This window comes from Ambystoma mexicanum, chromosome 5q, assembly GCF_040938575.1.
Source record: "Ambystoma mexicanum isolate Mex_15411 chromosome 5q, UKY_AmexF1_1, whole genome shotgun sequence".
In the NCBI taxonomy this organism is placed as follows: domain Eukaryota; kingdom Metazoa; phylum Chordata; class Amphibia; order Caudata; family Ambystomatidae; genus Ambystoma; species Ambystoma mexicanum.
In genome coordinates this window covers 403,024,730-403,048,744 of record NC_090933.1, presented here as the reverse complement: position 1 = coordinate 403,048,744, position 24,015 = coordinate 403,024,730, and the positions used below count along the sequence as shown (strand labels likewise).

At 51.8% G+C, this 24,015-nt stretch overlaps 1 protein-coding gene across 2 annotated transcripts in view; it reads right to left on the bottom strand.

Annotated features, from left to right (window-relative positions):
- MIB1 (MIB E3 ubiquitin protein ligase 1) overlaps window positions 1–24,015 on the bottom strand; it is an 863,979-nt gene that overhangs the window by 222,863 nt on the left and 617,101 nt on the right. For both annotated transcript variants that reach the window (XM_069620891.1, XM_069620890.1), the window contains exon 13: window positions 5,885–6,017. In XM_069620891.1, coding sequence (XP_069476992.1) covers window positions 5,885–6,017 — 133 coding nt within the window. The remainder of the gene's footprint in view (window positions 1–5,884; window positions 6,018–24,015) is intronic.

Here is a 24,015-nt window from a genome sequence, read left to right as displayed (position 1 = left end):
TGTGTCTTGTCAAAATAAAAGGGCCTATACTAATAAACCTATTGCCAATCCTTACCTCCAAATACAAATCGTGTGGGAAATAGTTTTACGAAAAAGAAAGAAGTGTTCACAAAATTATAAGTCAGGATGTTCAGGCCGTTGACCTCCCTTCCCCACGTTTTCAGCACAGGGCAAGGCGGCACACTCGAGCTTAGCACACACTTTGGCTTCTGCAGCCCGAGGATGCATTTCAGAACACACACCAGGGTCTTCTGCAATAAAGTCTCTTTCCCCTTGAAAGTCTTTTATTCGTAGAATACCATGGAGTGCAAAATAATATTTAAAGTTTGTTTCTCTTTCAGGCTTACACAATTGAAACGGGATATCCTTTCCCAACTTTCTTACTTTTCAGATTCACTTTGCTTTGCTGTCAGAGACTTTCGAAACTATATGGCTTTGCTTTATTCCCTTACATTCCCACTTTGACACGGCTGCATTCTGGTACTTGTATTTCTTAAAATCAATTCCTTCTACTTTACATTCAGTTCCATTTCAAAGCAGCCTTCTTGGGGATTCTCTTCACTTTTCCTCTACTTAGTGATTTCCCTATTTTGGCTTTTAGTTTCATTTTCTTTTCAGTGTTCACTTCACTTCTCTTCACTTCACTTCAGGAACTTCACTTTCATTTTACAGAGACTTCCGATATTGTGTTCACTCACACAGGGTCACTGTTACTTTGGCTCTTATTATCTTTCAGGTATCACTTTCTCGGGTGATTTACGGTTCACCCCGGATCCCCCTCAGCCGGGCTCAGATCCTCTTAACACAATGTTCAATTAGTCTCCCTCTGCAGGGCTCAGACCAATTTCAATCAACGTTCACCTTCCTTTTTGGGGTCGGGCCCCTTGCCTGCTTTACTTGGTGCCTTCCCTCACACACTCTTCTTCCCACCTGCTCGCCCGAGTCTCTCCCTCTCTTGATCAGACTCACTGGGCAGCGTTGTAAGGTCAGCGGCTCCGTCCTTCAGCATGCGGATGAGGCCAGGGTCTCACCATCTGCCCCTATACATCCTTGGGGTCGGCACTGGCCCCAAGGGAAGAAGTAATTGTTCGGACCTCAACAGCAAGGTCCTGGCTGCCCGAATCTAACACTTGGGAGGAACAGCTCCTGTGACACGCGGTCATCTGGATTCACCCGACAGCTCCCAGCCTCTTGGTTTCTCAGCTCCAGACAATCTTCCCAGCTCGCTTTTGGGGTTTGAATAGGGCTCCTCAGCCTAGCAGCCTCCCTCTTGCTCTCCCAACTGCATCTGAACTTTCTCTCTCAGCAGCCTCGCTTTATACACCCGTGTGAGGTTAATGGGCAGCAGGTGTGTGATTAGGGTTGGAGCTGCCTGACCTTGCCTGATTTTAAGGGGACAGCCTGCTGTCAAGAGTGTTGTAGTCGGTCCTCTGTGTCTTAGTGGGTTTTTCACTTATTATCCTCACCCCTCCAGGTTGCCTCTTCTTCACAGTATTATGCAAAAATGGTTGGGGGGTTGTTGGGGGGTGAGTGTTTGAAAATACCCCCAAAAGACAGGGGGGATAACAGGTGAGAGGGGGCATACAGTGTGTCGCCTTGGGTATTCCCATCACAATGACCCCGGACTCCCATACCCGGGTAATCCTCCTGTACTGGTCCACCCCCAGGATCTGGATCCAAATGAGATGGCCATGCCCTGGCCACCCGAATAAAGGATTCTATGGGTCTAAATGGGAGAATACCCTAGGTTTCTCACAGTCCACTATCTAGTGATAGGCATATTTCACAAAGATGAGGAATGGAAAGACTTTTCTAGCAGACATTAAAATATATTACAGGATCCCAATCCCAACAATACAAAGCCAGTGTTTGACCTCTGGGATACAGTATGCCAACATTATCCATTCCATTTAATTAATTTAATGTATTCATTGTGCATTTGTAAGGTGCTTATATATCAAGAAATTGGGTTTCAAAGCACCCACAGGGCAATGGGGATAGAACATGGGAGCGAAAGGGAAAAATAATGATGAGAAAAGACAGAGGCGGTCCTACTAGGCCTTGTGAGGATTCAGAATGTGCAAGTGGAGCGAGAGAAGGGACAATGGGTGGGGGGTAAGGGAATCAGTTGCAAGCAACAATTAAGTTCCTGGCAGAGATCACTTTGTACAGAGTGGTCACCTGCCAATACAATAAGTGCAGGCCTGTGAGACAGCACAGGCCAGTGGGCGCCCAAAGGCAAGTGTTGGGTGTGGACAAAGGGTGTGTGCAATTTGGGGGGGGCTAGGACCCAGAAGGACACAAGGGCCCGGGTCACCAATATCAGCAACTGTGGGGTTTAGCATGGGAGGGAGTGGGGCAAGGGGGAATAGAAGAGGCAAGTCTTGAGGATCTTCTGGAATTTGAGGAGATCCGGCTCAAGACGGAGAGAGGAAGAAGGAGGGTGTTCCAGAGGAGGGAGTCAGCCTTGGAAAGAGATTGGCCTCCCGCTCGCTTTTAAGAGTAGCACTTGACACGCAGAGACATGGAGCAGAAGGAGTTTAAAGATCTGGGGGGAGAGTATTTGGTGAGAGCAAGTTGTAGGTAGTGTGGTGCCCTGCCCCATTCAGCCTTATGGATGATGCAGAGGGATATGAATTTGATCCTTGCAGCAACCGGGAGCCAGTGGAGAGATTTGGGACTTTGCCAATACCAGGAAAAGGGAGTCATTCTCATGGGCCTGAAAATGACTGGTGCAAAGAATTGTTGGAACCACATGTTCGAATGGAGGTCTAAACCCTGGCCTGGTGGACAGATTTTTGGGAAGCCACCCTTATTGTGAACAGGTAGTAACTTCTGGGAGTTTAGCAAAACCAATCAAGGTAGCATGGAGATAGGCTAAGGCTAAATCTCAGGAGAGTGAAGTGGGGCCATGGGTCCACAATGACTCCACAAGTGAAACACCAAGAGTTACACTTCGACTGTTATAAAAGTAATATCTATTGTAGGTTCTCAAAACACATGAAAAAGGACTACTAGCAAGCATGATCATCACACAAGACTAACATACTATACAACAAATACACAGTTGCTTAAGTTGGTGCAGCACAATTCAATAACAACCCCCCCAATATCTGAAAGGAAAGGCATATGGTTAGAGATAACACCAATTCTCCACATGATTTGCAGTCCTAACTTTATAAATTCAACCCAAAAATGTATGAGTCCCTTGTGCCCAAAGTTCACAAAGTTCTGCACTGTTTGATAAGTCGGGAACATTTCAGAGAGGGTTCCTGGGGGCGTGTAGATGGGTCCAAACATTTGATAAGTAAGTATTCCAGAGAATAAAACTATAACCAGCATTTGGAGCATTTCAGTGAACAAGCTATGGCAAAGCCAAACTAACGTAAACGTTTAAAAAGTTAGGACAACTTTTAAAAGGGGAGCAAGGGGTTCAGGTAAGTACAACTTTAACTCAACCCCATACTCTGGTTTCTCTTGTGCCTTGCCAGGTATTCAGAAGGTTGTCAGAGGATGCGTTTTCCGACAATTTTCTTCCAGTCCTCGGTGCCCAGAAGTTGTAGGTTCGAGTGAGTCACTGTCAGTGACAATTGCAGGAGCAAGCTGTGCCTGTTGTAGATTGCAACTCTCATCGATGCAGACCTCCTCTCAGCAAATGACTAGATGCAGAAAAGCAGTTCAGACGGTCACAATTGCCAGGTGACAGAAGGAGACAGTTGTCGCGGCCAAAGTCAGCCCTGTATCTATTGTCCCGTGGATGTTGGAATGCAGATATTTTGCAGAGACAACCTCTGCAGGACATGCTGGCAGTCCCCAAAGTTCCAGGCCTAAACACAGAACCACAATGCTCCTATCGCATCAGCCCAGTTTCCTAGTTGATCAGCCCATTGGATGGCCCAGGGACACTTTCCAAAGACTTCAATTTGCTTGGGCACCAGGAGACATCAGGACCAGTTGTTCCCATCGGTCTAGAGGGTCAAAGCACTGAATTCTGGGATCGGCAGCTCGACAGAACTTCAGCAAGAGTTGGTCGCCAGCCTCATCAGGGATCGTCCACAGGTCTATTCGGTCTTCACAGCTGCCTAGGATGGTTGGCTCTTCTGATCTCCTGGAATAGCTGCAGGACACCTCTTCTTATACCAAAGTCAGGTGAGTGATAGTCCCAGCCCTCCATAGCAAAATCTACCCTACACATGCACACCAGCAGTGGTCCAATCAGGGACCACTGTGGGAGACATGCAAGCATGCAAACCATATATTCAGGCACCAGTATGTGGATTGGGACCAGACAGTCCCCACCCATTTCCTGGGACCACCACACCAAAGCACTGCACTAGTCTGCGAAAAGCTAGGCTTTTCCCGGGCAGTGCATGACCATTAAAGGATTTTCCTGACCTGGCAGGTCAGGAAGTAGGATGAAGGTAAAATGGCCAAGGAACAAACGAAAAACCTTGTGGCATGGCCATGTTTTGACACAAGCCACTGTTAGTAGCCAAACGCAGTAAGGCTAGCAAAATGTACAGGAATAAGTTACTCACCATAGTGACTAGATTATTCACGGCCCATAGTCCCCTTCGCCCAATCCTGGTGGGCGTCCCCCAACATGGGGACAGTACCGGAACCTTTGCAGCTAAAAATGTAGCTTCCCTTTAAATTTAGTATAGCGCATGGGGGTGCAGCCTCAGGAACGCCCCACTGAGGCCCCGACCTCCAGCGACTCATCTCAGTCCCCTTTGAACACATCGGATGCCTCAATACCTGGCTACGCTTATTACATATTGGCCTTTGGCATATTAGCGGGGGGAGGCCAGTGGGACGTATGGAGGAAAAAGGACTAGGAGTACTCCAATCACTATAGTGAGCAACTTTAATCACTCACACGCCCCATCCCATCCATCCTTGTGGGCGATTCCACTCAAGAACATGGGTGGAGCAGTGATAACCTGCCTCATATCTAGGACAAAGCAAATAAGGTTCTTCAGAACTGCCTGACCAAACTCTGCATTGCGCCTGGAGCTGGTAGCTAGTGAGTAGTACTTCCAGAAGGCCGGAGTGGCCCAAGTAGCTGCCCTGCTGTTAACCTTCCCAAGAAGCATGTCTCTGAAACGCGACGCCCGTGGCCTTGGCTCCGACCACATGGGCATGAATCCCTGCAGGAACCAGTTTGCCCATGGCCATATACGCTTCCGAAATGGCCTGAACCATCCAATGGCCGAAGGAAACCTTGGAAGCCTGAGAGCCGGGAGAGGAGCCCCCAAAGGACTCAAACAATGCCTCTGACTTCCTGAAAGATTTAGTCTGAGAAAAATATAACTTGAGGACTCTCCTGAGGTCCAATAAATGCAGGGCCCTCTCTGCCTCGACTGTGGGTTCGGGAAGAACACCGGCAGACAGATCTATTGATTCAGATGAAATGGAGAGACCATCTTGGGCAAGAAATATGGGTGAGTGCACATGATTTTCATTGAGAAACATGGTGAAGGGCTTGCACGAAGTGAGGCCTGAAGATAACAGAACATAAAACAAGCCACAAATCTTCCCTATCCAAACTACAGATTCTTTCATGGTATTTATGAGCATAATCTTTTGGAACAGATTCATGCCACAAAACGAGAGAGGAACAATATTCAGAACATGTGGTGTCTTTACTGGCAACTGCTTGAGGCTTACAGATCGGGGAAAGAGTCAAGCATATCAAGTGTTTTCCAGTGAAGCATTCATTAAACACCAACACACTAGACCGAGGATGTTCAAATTCAGATGGTATAGCGCAATTTCTAACCTATTCAATGCTTTTCACAGCAATATAAAAATATTAGAGGTTAAACATGCAATAAGTAATCTAGCATTCACCATGCACTAGAAAAAACAGAACATGTCTGACCTGATGAACTAGCAGCTCAGCTACTTCCACATGATTATTGAGCGCTGCCAGATGCAACGAAGTGTAGCCATCATCCTTTTTCTCATCAACGATCCAGGGCCTCGGTAGCTTGGACAGCAAAACACGCATTGCACTATATAACAGAAAAAACACAGCTTTAAAAAAGAACAAAATACAATACTTGCAAGTACCAGAGTAAATGTGTGAAAAGGCTGCAAAGCAATAAAGAAATCTTAAATTAAAAATATTAACATGCTTATTCAGGAACGGCTAATGATGTTCAACGTCCATTACCATGAAAGTAAGTATCTTGCAAATCAATCTTTTTGGCAAGTAGGTAGAGAATTATTTGATTTGTAGCGCATTGATACGAGCACGTTTTTGCAGGACATTTCAAACTTGGGGGTAAATTACCATGAGCAAAGTAGCAGTATTAAGAATTGCAGTTTAAAAGTAGTGTGCTAAACAAGCAATGTTTGTTTTGCCGAGAGTTCTATAGGTCTGTTTATAATTGTAAAAGCGCTGCCAAACTGACTGAGGGAGCGGCATCAGAAAAATTCTAAAACTTTTTCCAAAGACTCAGACTTTATTACAAGAGTCCAAAGTCAATTAGTGGAGTAAGTCTGCGATGGCCGTGGAAGGCCACATTAGTCATTTGTTGAAGAGCAAGGTTTTAAAGTTTTCTGAAGGTCAAATAGATGCATTATAACATGACGTTGGCTGGCAAGGTGTTCCAAAGTGAGGGAGCGGTGACCAGGAAGCATACACCACCCACTCTTTTGCTGTTAAATCTGGGGGTGGAGAGGGAGATGTTAGAGGAGGAGCGCAGCAAGCCCATATGACGTTTTGGGACGATGTAGTTGTTGAGGTAGAGAGGGGCCTCTTTGTAGATAATCTATGACCATCGTAGACCCAGGGCAGCACAGGGTCCTTTGTTTTGTAGGAGTTGTAGTTTGGTGATGTTTCTCGAGGATGTGCCCATGTATAAAGCATTGCAGTAATCTAGTTTGCGGAGGATGATGGCTCGGGCAAGCGCAAGTCAGTTGTCTGGTGAGAGGAATTGTATGCTCAGGGGATGGGGGAAATGAGCTTGCTGTGTATGCAATGGAGGAGGCAAGGGTGTTGACCTGGTTATTCATCCACAGTTCTGCATCGAGGTGCATACCTAAGGTTTTGACATGTTTAGACATCGCAATGGGGATACCGTCAGTGATGTAGGCGTGTCTAGGCCTTTGAGGCGGGCAGGGTTGGGCACGATGAGCAGCTCAGTTGGTCTTTGTTGAGACAAAGGTTGTGGGTAGCCATCCAGAATTTGAGACCGCTGTACAGGCGGGTTACTGTGGCTGCAGTGTTGTTTCCTGAGATGGGGGATCAGGATTTTGGCATCATCCGCAAAGTTAGTGTAGCCAATGCGGAGGGAAGCAAGCAGGTCGAATAGAGGGTTAGTATGGGTACTGTACAGGGGAGAGGCAGGAACCTAGAGGGACTCCAATGGGAACAGCAATGGGGTCAGTGGCTGAATTTCCGATCGATACCCTAAAGGTGCATTTACAAAGGAAAGATTTGACCCAATCTGAGGCTACAGTGGAGAAAGGGAAGTTAGTGCTGAGGTGGTTATGAAGTATGCCATGACCCACCAGGTCAAAGGCTGCTGAGATGTCTTGTTACAGAAGCAAGGCAGGGTTGACCGAGTCTCGGATGGTATCTAGTTGAATATTGAGGTCGAGTGGGTCAGATTCTGTGCTGTGTTTTGGACACAATCCGGATTGCCTAGCGCCTAGAAGGTTGTGGTGTTGGTGGTGGTGTGCTTGGTGATGGGCCATGCTGTCTGGAATCTTGAGGAGGAAGGGCACTGTGGTAATTGGGCGGTAGTTGGGGGAGAGAGGGGTCAAGGGATGGTTTCTTGAGAATGGGGGTGACCCAGGAGGACTTGAGGCTGGAGGAGAACGAGTTGTTCGCGAAGAAGTCGGTGATGGCTGGAGTGAGGGTAGAGGCACAGAGCTTAACGATATGGGCGGGGCAGGTGCAACCCTTGCAGTTGGACGGTTTGCATTCTAGAATGGCTTTGAGCACTTCCTCTTGGGATACTTGCGAGAAGGAGAAGAGGATGGGCAGGGAACAGGGGGGCAGGCGCTGGGCATATTGCAGACACCGAATAAGGGGTTATTGCTGCAGGTTGGGTTTTTTGGCTTTGATTTTCAGTCTTCAGGAGTCCATTTTGTCGGCAACTGAATGGTAGAACGCCAATCAGTATCTGACTCAGTCAAGTGATTGTTAGGGTCTGGGTTTTCCAGCTCTTTAAGGATGGTGAAAAGTTATTTTGTGTTTGAACTGGCGTTGGAGATGCGCAAGTTTTCAAAGTGTTTCTCACCAGAGTGACGAAAGTACTCCTAGTCCATAGTCCCCTTTTCTCCATCCTGTATGGGCGTCCCTCGCGAGGGACAGGAACATGTTTTTCATCAGGAAAAGACATTTCCTCTTTAAATTTACTTACGCGCAGGCTCGGATCGGGGCTCCCTTAATCCTGCACACCGGTGCCACACCTCAGTCCCGTTTTTGACACATCGGCTGTATTGCACTTTAACAACCTCATTGGTCTTATCATAGGGGGATGTATGGCGGAAAGGGGCTATGGACTAGGAGTACATTAGTCACTGCGGTGAGTAACACTTGATTACTCCTACGTCCCCTTTCCTCCAACCTGTATGGGCGATTACAACTGACTATGCGCTGGGGAGGAGAGCCTTACGCTCTAGGCAAATGGATTATGCAGCATTGTTTGGCCGAATGCTACATGTGCCTTGGCACTGGTATCCAAGCAGTATTGCTTGCAAAAAGCCGAAGTAGTGGCCCATGTCACTGCCCTCTTGATCACCTGCCAGGGCACGTGGCGCTGAAGCCCGACTGCAGTCGCCTTGGCTCTTACCGCATGCATGCCCTGTGGCAGATCCTTACATTGCACCTTGTATGTCTCCTGGATCGCTGCAGTCATCCATCGAGCTAAGGATGTCCTGGAAGCTTGCTGCTCAGGCCTGGCTCCTCCAAACGTTACAAATAGAGTGTCCGTGTTAGGCAAAGTTTGTATGCAGTGCCCTTTGGGTGCACTACAACAACTCTGACTACAGGTATACGAAACCCAACCTTTGGTATAAGCTTGTACTACACAGTTTTGGTAGCGTGTTCAGCAGCCAGGCTCATCTCAAGAGGGGTCAGTGTGAGCTGTAGGGGAGATTCACAGTGACAAGTGTTCAGATAAACCCTTACATACAAGGTTTGTTGAATAAACAAATATTAATGTATCAGAGTAAGCCTTCTTCAGAAGGGAGCAATATAAAAAGTAACACACAAACACACCAATACTATTCACTCTTAGTTTCTAAATCAGTAAAGACACTTTTGGGATGGCGCACAGACACTACACCCTCAGGTGACTTCAATAGCTAAGGTGCTGGGGACATTAAAATCTTACTGTTTGCATTTAGAATACTGTTAGAAGTTGGTAAAAGGAAAAGGTTATTAGAACAAGAGACCACAAATATTCTTAAGCAGGCAAATACTTTTGGATCTCCTAAGCAGAGTCATTCAGTATAATAGGCTAAGCCAAAGTCAATGAGAAAAAGTCTTATATAGGATGAAGCTCTTCTGGTAGGTAAATATAAAATGTCTTTGCACAATCTTTTAGAAGTCTTTGAAGAAAAGAAGAATCAAATGTAGGGCCACAAGCCGTTAGACTTGTGAGTGCTAGAAGATGCAAGCAACTCTACAGCAAGGGGGAAGTTCTCTCAGACTTTTTACAGTATCTTTGCATTGAAGAAAAGGTACAGCAGATGACTTCTGTTCCTTAGCAGCTCTGCAGATCTCACTGTTCCTGGGCCTCAGTCGAGGGGACAAGGGGGAGGACTTCAGGGGACTCCTGCACTGCAATGGGACGGTCACCGCTCGCAACCAGAAATCTTCAAATCAGTGGCTGTTCAGTGTTTCAGCTCCTCGCGTCTACCGCAAATAGCAACACTGCAGTTCCTGGTTGTCGAGATGGGCTTACCTTGCTTCTGGGTTCCTGCACTCTTGAGGGGGTTCAGGCTCGGTCAGTCCTGCTTCCTGGGAGTCCGGAGGATCTTCCTGGAGCTCTAGGCCAGCTTAAAAGCAACCACACAATCTGGTGTTCCTCTCCCTGGCTATACGGTTTCCAGCAGCAACCCTGTGCAAATTCAACCAGCTCCGAGAAGGATGTCCAGGTGGCTTACTTTGGAGTTGATTGGTCCGTGCAGGGGCTTCTGTGTCGATACGAATTTGGAGTTTCAGCACAGCAGCAGGGCTTCACCGGGCATACCAACAGTCCAGGAGTTGCAGCAGGCGTCCTCTTCAAGTTCTTTGGTTCCTTCGTCCGGTGGTCGACTCTGCCTTCCAAGCCAAAAGCCTTGCCTTTTATTCACTTCTCTCACATTCATTCCAGCCTAGCTGTCAGTCACCCAGCAGGGTGGCTATCCTTGCCAGACAGTCAGCCGGACAATCACCTAAGAGTGCATTTGGGTCTCCTAGGAGACCAAGTACAGGGAGTTTCGGGCACCTCCATCGCCTTCCTGGCTACCCCAGACACCCTGGAGCCGGAGGCGGGCTTCACTCGTGAATCCCACCAAAGGCAAAGCGAACAATTGGACCAAACCTGGTTTGGCGCGCAGAGTAAATCTCAAGAAGGACCTTTCCACAAACAAAATGGCGAAAAAAGAAGACCGGGGCCATTTCGACAAAAATTGCACCCTTGAGTGCTTTACTGCAGCTGCGAACACAGCCCGCGGTAAATGCACACCACGGTAGTAAAAACAAAACCACTGCCACCAGCCATTCAGTGAGGAAAGGGTAACAAAAATGTTGCATGAGAAGCTAGACAAAAGGTAACCCCTCCAGTACCGTATTGTAAGATAGTGTGTGCTGGGTCTAGAAAGTTACATATGCAAGTAAAGTCAATTTCACTTTACTGCTCTGGGAAACAGTAGTTTATCCCATAGAAGGTATTTAAACCTTTGGGAAATGTGAAAGACTTCCCTGTGCTACTGCACTGCTGCTGTGTGACCCAATGTAAAAGATGACGACTATGGAGTTTGTCAGGCTCCATAACCAAAAGAACTACAAAGCTCAGAAACCACACTAAAATATGAGAGAGTGGGGAAAAAAGGGTCTCACTCTCAACAGGTTAAAAAATCAAGTCCTCAAAATCCAGCAAAGTTGCTGGGGGTCTCTAAGGTGGAGGCAATTAGCACATTTCTGAGAATTCTCCCTAACAGTCCGTCTTGCGGATGCCCTTCGTCCTATCCAGGCAGAATTTCAACGCTCTCCTGACATCGAGGCAGCGGAGCGTTTTTTCTGCCTCTTCCTTGGGGTCCGGGAAGAATGTGGGGAGCACAATCTCGTTGATATGAAAGGATGACACCACCTTTGGAGGGATCTTTGGGTGCGTACGCAGAACAACTTGTCTTTGCGAAATCTAGTATATGGTTCTGAGGCGACTAATGCCTGGATCTCACTCACTCTGCTAGCTGACTTAAGACCAACCAGAAGGGCGGTCTTCCGGGTGACCAACTTAATGTCTACTGTGGCCATGAGTTCAAATCGTTTGTGTGCTATAGCACTTAGTACTACATTAAGGTCCCAAATGGGATGCAGGCATTTCACAAGAGGATAAAGCCCAGTCACGCCTCCCAGATGTTTCTTTACGACGGGATTGGCCAAAGACAAGATAAGAGAGTCAGAGTCGACAATAGCGACCATGTATGTCCAGTAGGTATTTACCTGGACACCCGATCTGGCGAGACAGGCAGAGAATGATAAGACTTGGTCCAGGGTGCATGTCAGTGGGTTCACCCCATTTTCCTTAACCCAAAAGCAGAATCTCGTCCATTTGCTTTTGTACTACTTGCGTGTGGCCCGACTTCTGGCACTTTGAATGATTTCCAGATTGTCGCTAGACAACTTAAGGTGTTGAAGCGTTAGCTGCTCAGTAACCAGGCCGCTGAGGCTAGCCTCTCCGGGCAGGGGTGTAGCACTGCACTCCCTGCTACACTAGCAGAGGCCCCTTCCCGAGGGGAAGCACAATCTCCGGCCGGGTTGACAGCTGCTGTAGGTCCGAGAACCAGAGTTGAGCTGGCCAGAGAGGAGCTATGAGGATTACCTTCAGGTTCCTGATCTTGCACACCACCTTGTGAACCAGCGGTGTGGGTGGGAATACATGTGCCCACATCCCATCCCAGGGTATCTAGAGTGCGTCTCCTAGAGAGTTGCATCGCCTTCCTCCAGAGGACGCGAATTGCTGACAAGTCCGGTTATGTATTGTCGCAAATCGGTCTGTTGTTGGGTGGCACCATCTGCTGAACACTTCCTGGAGCACTCTCCCATTCAGCTGCCACTCGTAATGGTCGGCAGCCAGGCGACTGAGTCGGTCTGCATCAGGTTGGGTTCTCCCGGAAGGTGAACCGCCGAGATCTACACCTCCTGACTGATAGCCCATTCCCAGATTTTTCACCAAGATTTCTAGAGTCAATGAGCACAGCTGCGGGGATCTGGTGCCCCCAGTTTGTTGATATAGTACATGCAGGTCGTGTGTCAGTATGCACACAGACCTGCCCTTGATGGTCAGGAGAAAAGACTTGAGGGCCAACCAGATTGCCATAAGTTCCAGCCTGTTGATGGGATTCTTCCAGTCAGTCTGGGTACAGAGCCCATGCACCGAGTGCATACCCAGAGTGGCTCCCGATCCATGGAGGGTTAACTCTGTGGTAATGGTGTACTCTATAGGGGGTGGACAGAATGGCCTGCCCACCAAGAGGTTCTCTTCCTGTTGCCACCATTTCAGATCGTGGTCCAAATGTTGCGGATGGGGACCTGGGCCCCCTGATGGCCTGATTGCCGATCCCAGGAATCTGCAAAATGCAGCTGAATCCTTCTCATGCAGAGTCTGGTGTAAGGGACCGTCATGGGGGCATGCTGCCAGAATGCCCAGAAGGTGTTGACCCCACCAAGCCATGGTGAATGACCTCCTGTGGAAATGGGAGACGCAGTCCGAATTGCTTTGACCTGGTCCCCGGTGGGGAATACCTTCTGCTGTTGTGTGTCCCACAATAGGCCCAGAAACACTGGTGTCTGTGTAGGGGTAAGCTGAGATTTCTGGTAGTTTATTGAAAACCCCAGGTACAATAGGTTGGAGATGAGCCTGTCCGCAGAGGCTTGAACCTGCTCCAGCAACGAGGCTCTGACTAACCAGTCGTCGAGGTAAGGGTACACATGCAGCCCCGCTGACCTGAGGAGAGCTGCCACCGCATTCATGAGCCTCGTGAAGACTCTCGGAGCTGAATTTAACCCGAAGGGCAAAACCTTGAACTGGAAATGCAGGCCCATGAAACAGAACCTGAGGAAGGCCCGGTGAGGCTGCACAATAGGAATGTGAAGATACGTGTCTTTCAGGTCCAGGAAGCACGTCCAGTCTGCCCAACACAATATCTCGGCTATGTTCGCTGGCGTTATCTTGAACTTGTGCAGGGGTAGGTAAAGGTTCGGGAAGACAAATCCATCTTGCAGGCCCGCGAGGTTCTTCTGAACAGAAGAGATGCAGGAGTAAAAGCCCTGCCCCTGCTGGGGGGGGAGGGGACCTCCTCTACTGCCTCACTCTCTATAAGGGAGCAAATCTCTACTAGGAGTGATGGTGTACTGATCTGTGGGAGAGGGGGAGAACTCGGGAGAGGAGAAGGAAGAGGTAACCGGAAGCCCCAGGACACCACTGAGATGACCAAAGCGTCCGCGAACTTCGCCCGCCAAGCCTGACTTTGCAGGGCCAGCCTGCCCCCACCGGTCATTGCTTCTTCTGGTGAGAGGCGGATGAGTTGGAGGGGGACTGGAAGAATCCCTTATTTGAGGATTTGTGGTGTTTTACCCTGTGCTGACTGGGAGACCCATCAGGCTGCCTGGCTTTGCGGTCCTGGAACCTGTGGAAGCCGTCAAAAGATTGCCCCTTGGAGGACCACCAGGGGGCGCAGAGGCAATGGTAGCCTAGTGCCGAGCTCCCGCCAGGACAGGGCCTTACAGAGGGATTGAGCCCCCCCCCGGACCCCCTTGGCGGATCAGCTATCTGGCCATCGACTGGTGGCCCCCCCGTGAGACGCCGGCACGAAGGATCGGATCTCGCCGCCCCCCGAGAACCAGAGTTCGAGCCGCGTTGGAGTCGCGGCCGAAGGAACGGGGAGAGGCCTGCGGACGTACGGAGCCCAGCAGTGCAGCCCGATCGCCAGCCGGAGCGCAGTGTCTCGCCGACCCAGAAGGAGCAGCCGAACAGAAGCGGCACCAACATCGGGCGGAGAAGGTAGGGGGGCCACGGTAGCAAAGACCACCCCCGGCCGAAGGATCGCCTCAGAGGATCGGCACGGGCCCGCCCCTGCCGAACCCCGGCGGTGGGAAGCGGCCCGGGAAAAAAAAAAACCGAAGAGCCGGACGGGCCCCTCCCGCCGGCCCACCACTGTCAATACCCCCCCGGGAGGGGAACCGGACTCCCAGCCTTGGCCCCCGCACCAGGCCGGGACGACCCAGTCGGCGGCCCCGGGCCCAGCATCCGGGGCCTGGAAGCGTTGCCCTCCGAGCCCTCAGGAGACAAACGCAGGAAAAGGAGAGCCCACCCGGGATCAGGGGTGGCCAAGGCGACCCCCGCAGCACGCCCCCCCCCCCGCTATCGTAGTCCTGTTGGGGCCCGGGCAGCACAGCGCAAGACACGCTGGGGGGTGGGGATACCACCCACCAACCCAATAAAGAAACCCAGAGAGCCCGGAGGTACTGAGACCAGGCCTAATCAGGTGGTGGCCCCCGGTGACGACCCCGGGGCGTGTGCCCGCCTGACTCCCCCCCTGGGTGCAGAACTTGGACGGCAATCAGAGGCTGGGACGCGACGTTGGCAGCCTCCCCCTCCCCACGGGACCACTCCAAGACGTGCGGGATCTGGGTCAGCGGCAGACCCCGAGGGGGGCACAGAGGGGGATTGCATGAACGGGCTAGAGTCGCTGCAAGCGTTCAGGTATAAGGACCGCAACAGCAGCCACACGGGCTCCGGGGACCCGACCCACCCGGGAAACATGGCGGAACCCGCAACGGCGATGGAGAGGGGCTTTGCCTCCATCCTTCAGGAAATTAGGGAAATGCGATCAGATATCGCCCAGAAATTTGAAAAAATGGAACAAAGGGTGGACAAAGTGGAGGAGAGGCTGCAACGGGTAGAAACCAATCAGTCCTCGTCAACGGCACCGGAGGTCCAATTTGACATGAGGCTCTCGGCCTTGGAGAAAAGGGACGAGGAAAAGGCCAGACAGTTTGACGACTTTGAAAACAGGGAAAGGAGGAATAACTTAAGATTTTTCGGGATCCCGGAAACGGAGGGGGAGACAGAGAGAGATCTAACCCGAGTCGTGAAAGACATTATCACCCTCCTGTTCGCGGAGGAGATGACCACAGAACCCATGTTCGACAGGGTGCATAGAGCAGGGGGCAGGGCCGGGAACCCCCGGTCTGTCCTAGCCCGATTCCACTACTACACGGAAAAAACCAAGGTTCTGGAAGAAGCGAGGAAGGCAGGGGTGATCACCTACAACAATGCCCAGATCACTATTTTTCAGGATCTCTCTGCCTACACCTTGGCGAAGCGCAGAATGTGCCGTCCCCTGGCGCAGCTACTCAAGGAGAAGGGGGTGCGCTACAGGTGGGGCTATCCTTTCTCCTTATCCTTCGAATACATGGGCAAACGCACCACGCTGGTCACAGAAGAGGATATTAGAGGAGCCATACACGATTACGTGGTGGACCCATCCCCCCGGAGAAGTCCAATCGGCCTGGAGGCTCTGGCCAGGGGTGGGCCGGGGCAGTCGGGACCCAGGAGAAGGAAAACAGCCTCAAGAAAATACAAAAAATTGAATACTCCACCTCCCGCCCGGGAAGGAGAACAAATGGACTCGGAAGGCTGACGGCGGGGGAACCCCGACAATCTGCGGGACAGGCGTGGAAGCACGTGAGGTCCCAGTGACGACGACTGTCCCCTGGAACAGCAAGTACACAGTGGGCAACCGAGGGGGAAGAGGCTGGGGGGGGGGGGGGCTCAAGGAGATGAGCATTGTTCAGCGGGCCCAGCCTGGGGAGGCCAGGCTGGTGGTCCGGCCACAAGCCAGTGATGGCGGAACTCATTGGCTGGACGTCGGGTAGGGGGGTGGGGGGTTCTTTCAAGTTGGCGGGGGATGTTTTCTCAGGGAGGGGGGAGGAGGGGATGTTTGGGGTCAGTTTTAGGGCCCTGGGGGAAGGGGGAAGGGAAAATCCAAGCAATCCAGTAGCGAGACAAATGAAGCGACACAGGGTTTTAGACACGACGCGGGTGGCCAACCGGGAGAGATACATAGAGAATGGCTAATGGTTTGCCGGCCCTGGGGGTGGGCACCTTGAATGTGCGAGGTCTGAACACCCCCACAAAGAGGTCCCTGGTTTGCAGGGAGTTCAGAAGAGCCAAGCTAGACCTGCTTTTCCTGCAGGAGACACATTGGGCCCGGGGGAAAGAACCCAAGATGAGGGGAGGAGGAATCGGCGAGGTTTTTTGTGCATCACATGGGTCAAGGAGGAGGGGAGTGGCAATTCTGCTAGCAAGGAGCATAGGCTTTGAGCAGGTCGGACCCCGAGGGTCGTTACCTAATGGTGAGGGGCACATTACAGGGGGCCCCCTTAACCCTCGTAGCTATATACGGCCCTAATGAAGGCCAAGCCCAGTTCTGAAGGAGGTGAGGGACAGGCTCAAACTCTTTGTCCAAGGAAAAATAGTGGTAGGGGGAGATTTCAACATGGTCCTAGACCCGGCCTTAGATAGGAAGCGACTTGGCCCTCCGAACGTCAGACCGGCGGACGAGGGCATGGCACGCTGCTTCCGGAGGGTCAACACTGAGCTGGGCCTGGTCGACACGATTCCACTCCCCAGGTCCGACGTCCCCTCGTTCACATACTACTCGGCCATTCATACCTCATTTTCCAGAATCGATTATATCCTGGTGGACGAGACGCTTCGCCCACACGTCTCGGGCTACAGTGTAGACCCCGTCCCCTGGACGGATCATGACATGGTCCGCGTCACTATAGCTGAGGGTTGGCACGCGGATCGCAGAGGCCGCTGGAAATGCAATGATTCCCTTCTCAAAGACGAGGCCATTGCGCAGGAAGTGCTAGATGCCATCACAGAGTTCTTTGACTTGAACGACAATGGGGAAGTCGGCACACACACACTGTGGGATGCATTCAAGGCAACCCTACGAGGTGTGCTCATCAAAATAGGAGCCCAGAAGAAAAGAGAAAGGGAGACCCTGGAAAAGGCCCTAAGGGATAAAATAGCCCAGCTCCGGCCTGGCGGGCTTCCTGAGCGGCCACTCGAGCGTGACCAGGTCACGGCCCTGGAGGATTACAGACTCCAACTCAAAAACCTCCTCCTGCACAAAACGGAGAGGAGCCTCCAGATGGTGAAGCAGAAATATTATGACAAAGGGGATAAGGCAGATAGTATCCTAGCCTGGAAACTAAGGGAAGTCCAAAGAAGCAGAATGGTCAAGGCAGTGAAGGACGCCCAGGGGACGATAGGCTACGATGCTCCTCACATAGGAGAGGCCTTTCGCCACTACTATGAGGAACTATATACCTCAGAATATGGCGAGGGCGATGCCCAGATAGAAGGCTTCCTGGAGTCCATACAAGTCCCGGCCCTAACACAAGAGATGTCGGAGGGGTTAGAGGGTCCGGTAACCGAGGAGGAGATAGACAAAGTGATAAGTGGGATGAAGGTGGGAACCTCCCCGGGGGAGGATGGTTATACAGTGTACTTCTACAAGAGGTTCCGCTCCAGCTTGGCCCCACACCTGGCGAGGGTCTTCAATTCTGTCCTCGAGGGAGGCACTCTCCCTGACTCCATGATGGGCGCCATTATAGCAGTACTGCCCAAGGAGGGGAAAGACCCGGCAGAATGCTCCTCATACCGCCCGATATCGTTACTGAACACGGATGTCAAGATCCTGGCCAAGGTGGTGGGGAGGCGGATGGAGGGGATAATGCCGAGGTTGGTTCATGGGGACCAGGTGGGCTTCATAAGAGGGAGACAGGGGTCGGACAATATCCGAAAAACGATAGATCTGCTCCACTTCGTACAGGAATCTGACCTGGACGCATGTGTCCTCTCTCTAGATTCCGAAAAAGCTTTTGACAGGGTGGAGTGGAGGTACATGGAACTTCTTCTCCAAAAAATGGGCTTCGGGTCCCATATAAGGAGCTGGGTATCGGCACTCTATAGAGCCCCCACAGCGAGGGTCCAGGTGAATGGGAGGTTGACCGAGTCCTTCGCACTTTCGCGAGGGACCAGGCAGGGTTGTCCCCTCTCCCCCTTGATACATGTCCTAACAATAGAACCATTAGCTATAGCGATCAGAGCGCATGCGGGCATCAGGGGGATTAGCAGAGGCGACGTAGAGTTCAAACTCTCCCTCTTTGCAGACGACATCCTTGCTTATGTGGTGGAACCGGCCGCCTCGCTCCCCCCCTTTCTGTCCCTGGTGTCCACATTTGGTCGCTTCTCCGGACTGAGAATCAACACAACCAAATCGGTCCTGCTCCCAATGAAAGTGCGAGACCCCGAGCTGGACCCCCTGGACAGGTTCGAGGGAATCACGGTGGGAAAGACATCCATCCGATACCTGGGAGTCCTGCTAACTAGGGACCTATCCAAACTAGCCTCCACTAACTATGACCCTATAATTGCAGGGATCAGGTCAGACTTGAGGAGATGGGACAAGATGATCCTGTCCTGGTACGGCCGGATGACAGCGGTCAAGATGAATATCTTACCCAGGTTTTGTACCTGTTCACAGCGCTCCCCACCACCATCCCAGAGCAGACCTTCAGGGTCCTACAAAACGCAGTCCAAGAATTTATATGGCAGGGGAAAACCCCAAGGACTGGGAGAGCGACCCTGACACTGCCGAGGGAGGAGGGGGGATTTGGGCTCCCTGATTTCCGCCAGTACTTCCGGGCTGCACAATTGAGGGTTCTCTTGGAACACATGAGAGAGGGGATGGGGACATACTGGAATTACTTAGAGGACATGGGCGCCCACCCCCTGAAGGTTAGAGACCTCCTGTGGGCCCCACGCAAATCTATCCCGGGGAAGTTAAGAAGACACCCGACCCTGGGAGTCCTTTGGGAAATTTGGAGGGAGGGCCCACAGACAGCCTACCTCACTTCATGGCCGTCCCCGATGTCCTCCCTTTGGGGGCTCCCCCTTGATGTGGGCGGGAGGGGATTTCGGAATTCCCAGACCTGGTCCGACATGGGGATGGAATGGGCTGGGCAGATGTTCAGGGAGGGGGAGTTTCTCCCATACGAGGGCCTGAGGGAGGCCCTCGGCGGGGGATCCCTCACCATTTTTGAATACCTCCGCCTCAAGGGCATATTGTGCGACCAATCATGGGGCCAAAACTTGAGGAGGCAGCTGACCCCCTTTGAAAAGTTCATAGATACAGCGACTACGAGAAAGGGTGCGGTGTCGAACATGTATAAAATCCTTAACACTTTTAACCTCCCCGGGAGAAGGGGCTTCCGCTCATTCTGGGACGATTTGGTGGGAGAGGTCATCTCGGAAGACACCTGGTCGAGAATTTTCAAAATCGCTTTCCATGGGAACTTGTTCACCGCAGACATGGAACATAATTTCAAGGTTTTGCAGGGGTGGCATAGGGACCCAGTAAAATTATCTAAAATGTTCCCGGGTGTTACTCCAATGTGCCCGAGGGGTTGTGGCCAGAGGGGATCCAGGAAGCACATGTGGTGGCTCTGCCCGAAAGTTCAGGTCTTCTGGGGAAGAGTTCGGTCCTGGATCGCGGAGGCATCGGTCGAGCCTCTCTCCCAGGACCCTCTGTCAATGTTGTTGGGAGTACCCCCGGAAGACTTGGAAATATATAGATATCCAAGGATGATGGAAACAATGCTGCGAGCGGGGAGGGTGGCCCTGGCTCAGAAGTGGAAGAGCCCGGAACTCCCTCCAAGGAGGATTGGCTGAGGAAAGTAAAGAACATGTTCTTGATGGACAAACTCACAGCTCTGGTGAACAACGACTCAGGGTCTTTCATGGCACATTGGTATGGGGTGCAACAATCTTGGGGATGGGATGTCCACTGACTTGAGACACTGACCCACACCGAGGGAGGGGAGGAGGGCCTGGAGCCCAGCTGGGCCTGCCTTGCATGCCCACGACCGGGGAAACGGCACCATCGACCACGGCCGGAAAGAATGGTCACCCACCACAGCGTCTCCTGAACACAGGGAAGGATAAAGCCGCTCATTGTCTCTTTCGTTTGAAGTTATTGCAGGATTGCAGGGGGGAGGGGCACTGTTGGGAGGGGGGCGGTGGGAAGGGGGGGGTTAAGGGTTGAATGGAACAGTTAATCACCTTGTGTGCCTAATGGGTTATTCAGCCCGGTTTGTTAAATTTACAAAATGCCAATAAAACCAAAGTTTAAAAAAAAAAAAAAAAGATTGCCCCTTGTCTGAGCGGGTCTATGTCTGTGAGAAAGTCTTTTTACCTGGCTTAGTAAGAATCGCAGTGACTTGGCTGTCTTCATCAGTTGTGGAGTTGAAAAGATCCCCTCCTTTGAAGGGAAGGTCCAGGATTCTATCCTGGACATCTGGGTTGAAATTGGCAGCCATCAGCCAGGCTGTGCGTCTCATGTCAGTTGCCGGACAGATAGCTCTGTTAGCTGCGTCAATGTGGCGTACCGTGGCTTCCATCATGTCCTGTGCCACAAGTTTCGCCTAGGCTATGCCCGCTTTGAATGCGGCTTGCTTGTGCTTAGGGATGTCGGGCAGGAGGTCCAATTTCCCTCCACAGGCGTTGATTAGCCACATCCAGAATGGTGTCTGCGTTGGCTTGCCGGACATGTAGCCCAGCGTTAGAGTAGACCTTCTTGCAGTATGATTCAAGAGTCTTTTCCTCCTTGTTCAAGAGGGCTGCCATGGAGTACTGGACGAGGACGCCTGAGGCTTGGCATATGTGGATGCTGCAGTGATAACCGGTCACAGGTTGCGGGTGCATAGAGAGTAGCATGCTGTCCCCCTCGGCCTGCCTGAACTTAGCATCCAGCTTTTTATTAATGGGTTGCGTGGAGTGTGGCTTGAGCCACACTTTCTTGGCCAAAGCCTGCACGTCCTTTTGCAGGGGGATGCCCGACCTTGCCTACGCCCTGATGCTTAAGACCTGTGCCAGAACTCCTCCCTCAGGAATCTCCTTCAGCAGTTGGGGGATGTCCAGGTATTTAGACAGGCCAGCAATCCTGTTGTGGAAGGCTTTTGCTGAGGAAGGAGTGTCCTGCTCCTCCTGGTCTGTGTCCTGCTGGTCCTCTGCCCCGGGAGGGGTGAAGCCAGCATCCTTTGGAAGTGCTTCCGATGTGGGGGATTGCACCTGTAATGGGTCTACTGGAGCCTCAGGAACAGGCCGATGTGGTGGCAGAGCAGGAGGCAGGAGCATGGGCTGTGTTGCAGTGGGATGCGCGGGCGCAGCCGGAGGCAACATATTGATAATGCCCCCGAGAACGGAGCGGAGACTGCATGAGAGATTCATTTTTCAAAAAACCTGTGCTCACAGGCTGGCTGAGCGCGATCCTATGCCGGGCCGGTGGTGAATACGCCAGCTGCCTCCCCAGCCCTTGTCCACACATAGTGTCACTGTACCTTGAACCCAATAAGTTGGGGTATGACATGGTCCAGGTGACTGGCGTCATTGGTACCCAGTCTGACCTTGGAGTAAAGCTCCTCCTCTGTTGATCGCCTGGCTGGCGGGCCTCCGTACCCGTCTCTGTGGGTTTCCCCCCTTGAGGATCAGGAGTGGCTGCCATCTTGTCTCGTGCTGCCGCCATTTTGTCTGTACTTTGAGCATACGGACCTGTAGCCGACTTGTTCCCAGGCTATGCCTGCATGCTTGACTGCACCGGCTCTGCCTTGCCCAGCCCTACCCCGCCCCTCAGGCGTACTCTCAGTAGGCTGTGTGCCTTCGGCCTCCCGCCCAGTAGTGCTGGCCGTGCGTATAGGGACCCGGTAGCAGGGAAAGGCCCCCCGGGATGAGTCCCGGTAGTGGTAGAGCTCACAGGCCCCTCAGCTGTGGAAACGGTAGGGCCATCAGACCCCTCGGTCGTGAGACCAGTAGCTGTGTGAGCCTCTGTGCTCCTCAGCCGGTGCAAGGGCCGGATTGACACTTCCCGCCAGAGGGATTCCCTGGGTAGGAGTCGCCTCTGCAGGGTGCTTTTGAGAATAAGGCACCTACCTTCTCCGTCTTCCTCCCGACGTAGTCCTTGATGTTCAGTGGAGGAGTCTTGTTGAACAGGTCTCTCCAGCGTGCTAGCTGGTGTTTAAGCGACCTGGGAGTGAGAGCGTTGCACGTGGAGCAACCGTCCCATCCATGGTCTTCACCAAGGCACCAGAGTGTGTGTGTGTGTGTGTGTGTGTGCGGGTCTGCTGTGGGGAAGGAACTGTCGCACGACGGGCACCTGCTACAGCCTGGCGAGGCCGACTTGCGCTGCGGACAAACTAGGACACCGGTAGACAGCGTTCACAAATCTGCAAGAGAAAAAAGAAAAAGATTTTGGGGAAAGAGCATGGAATTACGAGGCTTGATGCCTCACCCAGGAGCTCTGGTGGTAGCGGTCCCTTCCCGTTGACGCGTAAAAGGGGACCGAGGTGTGGCGCCGGTGGGTGGGGTTAAGGGAGCCATGCATGCTAGTAAATTTAAAGGTGAAATGTCTTTCTGGTGGAAAAGAGGTTCTGTTCCCGTCCCTCGCAAGGGACACCCAGAAACGATGGAGGAACGGGGATGGGACGTAGGAGTAATAGGAGATGGCTTTGGACGTGATGGAGTGTTTATCTTTTGGTAAGGTTGGAGAGGTTTCTCGGTTGGTGGGGGTGGGGAGTTCACTAGAGGTCCTCCAGTGCCCTTTTTTGTTTTTGGAAGGTAATAAGTTCCTCCATGAGTTAGTGAACGTGAGGTTTCATGAGTATTGGGGGGGGGGCGTGCTGGTCCATGGCTATTAGGAGGCTCTGAGTAGCGATGTGCAGGGAGTTGTGGGTCTTTGCAGGTGGCTGCTTCAGGGGTGGGTAGCGATGTTAGTGTGGGGCCGAGAGTTTATTCGGTCAATTTACGGGTATTGCGCATCAATATGGGCAAAGTTGGAGGTGTAGGTTTCGGGACCTTTTGGTCGAGGGAGATGCTGAACTCAACTAGCACGTTATCAGACCAGTCCCCTGGGTTAATGGTCGAGATATCCACAAGTGTGTGTGTGCAAAGGATCCAGTATAATGTATAATGTATACTCTTTGTCAGAAGTTGGCGTAGAGACATGTTGGGAGAAGTTCATTTCGGCGAGTGAAATGGCCAGGGCATAGGCTTTGGAGTCCACTGGGTCAAGCCCAGGTTAACATCTCCCAGTGGGATACATTTGGTGGTGGGTTTCATGAAGGGGGTTAGGAGAAAAGGTAGGTCAAGCGCTGGGGAGCTGAGGGAATTGGATTGTCGATATAGCAGCAGCAGGTTGTAGGTGGTCTTGGGATTAATGTTAAGTTTTGTGAGTAGAAGCTATGGCGGGTATCTCAAATTTGTCTGATACTCAGGGAAGATTCAATGATGAGGGCAACGCCACCTCCTGGAGCATTGGGTCTGTCTGCTCAGTATGGTGAAAGTGGGGGTCGGGGGGGGGGGGGGGGTAACAGCCAAGGATAAAAGGGGACCAGAGGCATTGTGCAGCCAGGATTCAGTGGCAGCAAAGATGTCAAATTTCTGGTCGACGATCAGTTCATGGACTGGTATGGCATTTGCTCCAAAGGAGCAGACATTAAGTAGGGCACACTTAAAGGTTTAATGCTGGCTGGGTGTATCCGAGCTCTGCGCCATAAAGTGGGATTTAGGCAGGCAAGGGGTGGTGAGGGGACTGGCCGGGGACTAGGTGAACACAGTCCGTATGGACAGCCTAAGAAGCATGATTTCACCCTCCAAGGGCTGGAAGTGAGCTGAGATCTGTGAGTCCCATGTTTGGCTCCATGTGCGAGTATGG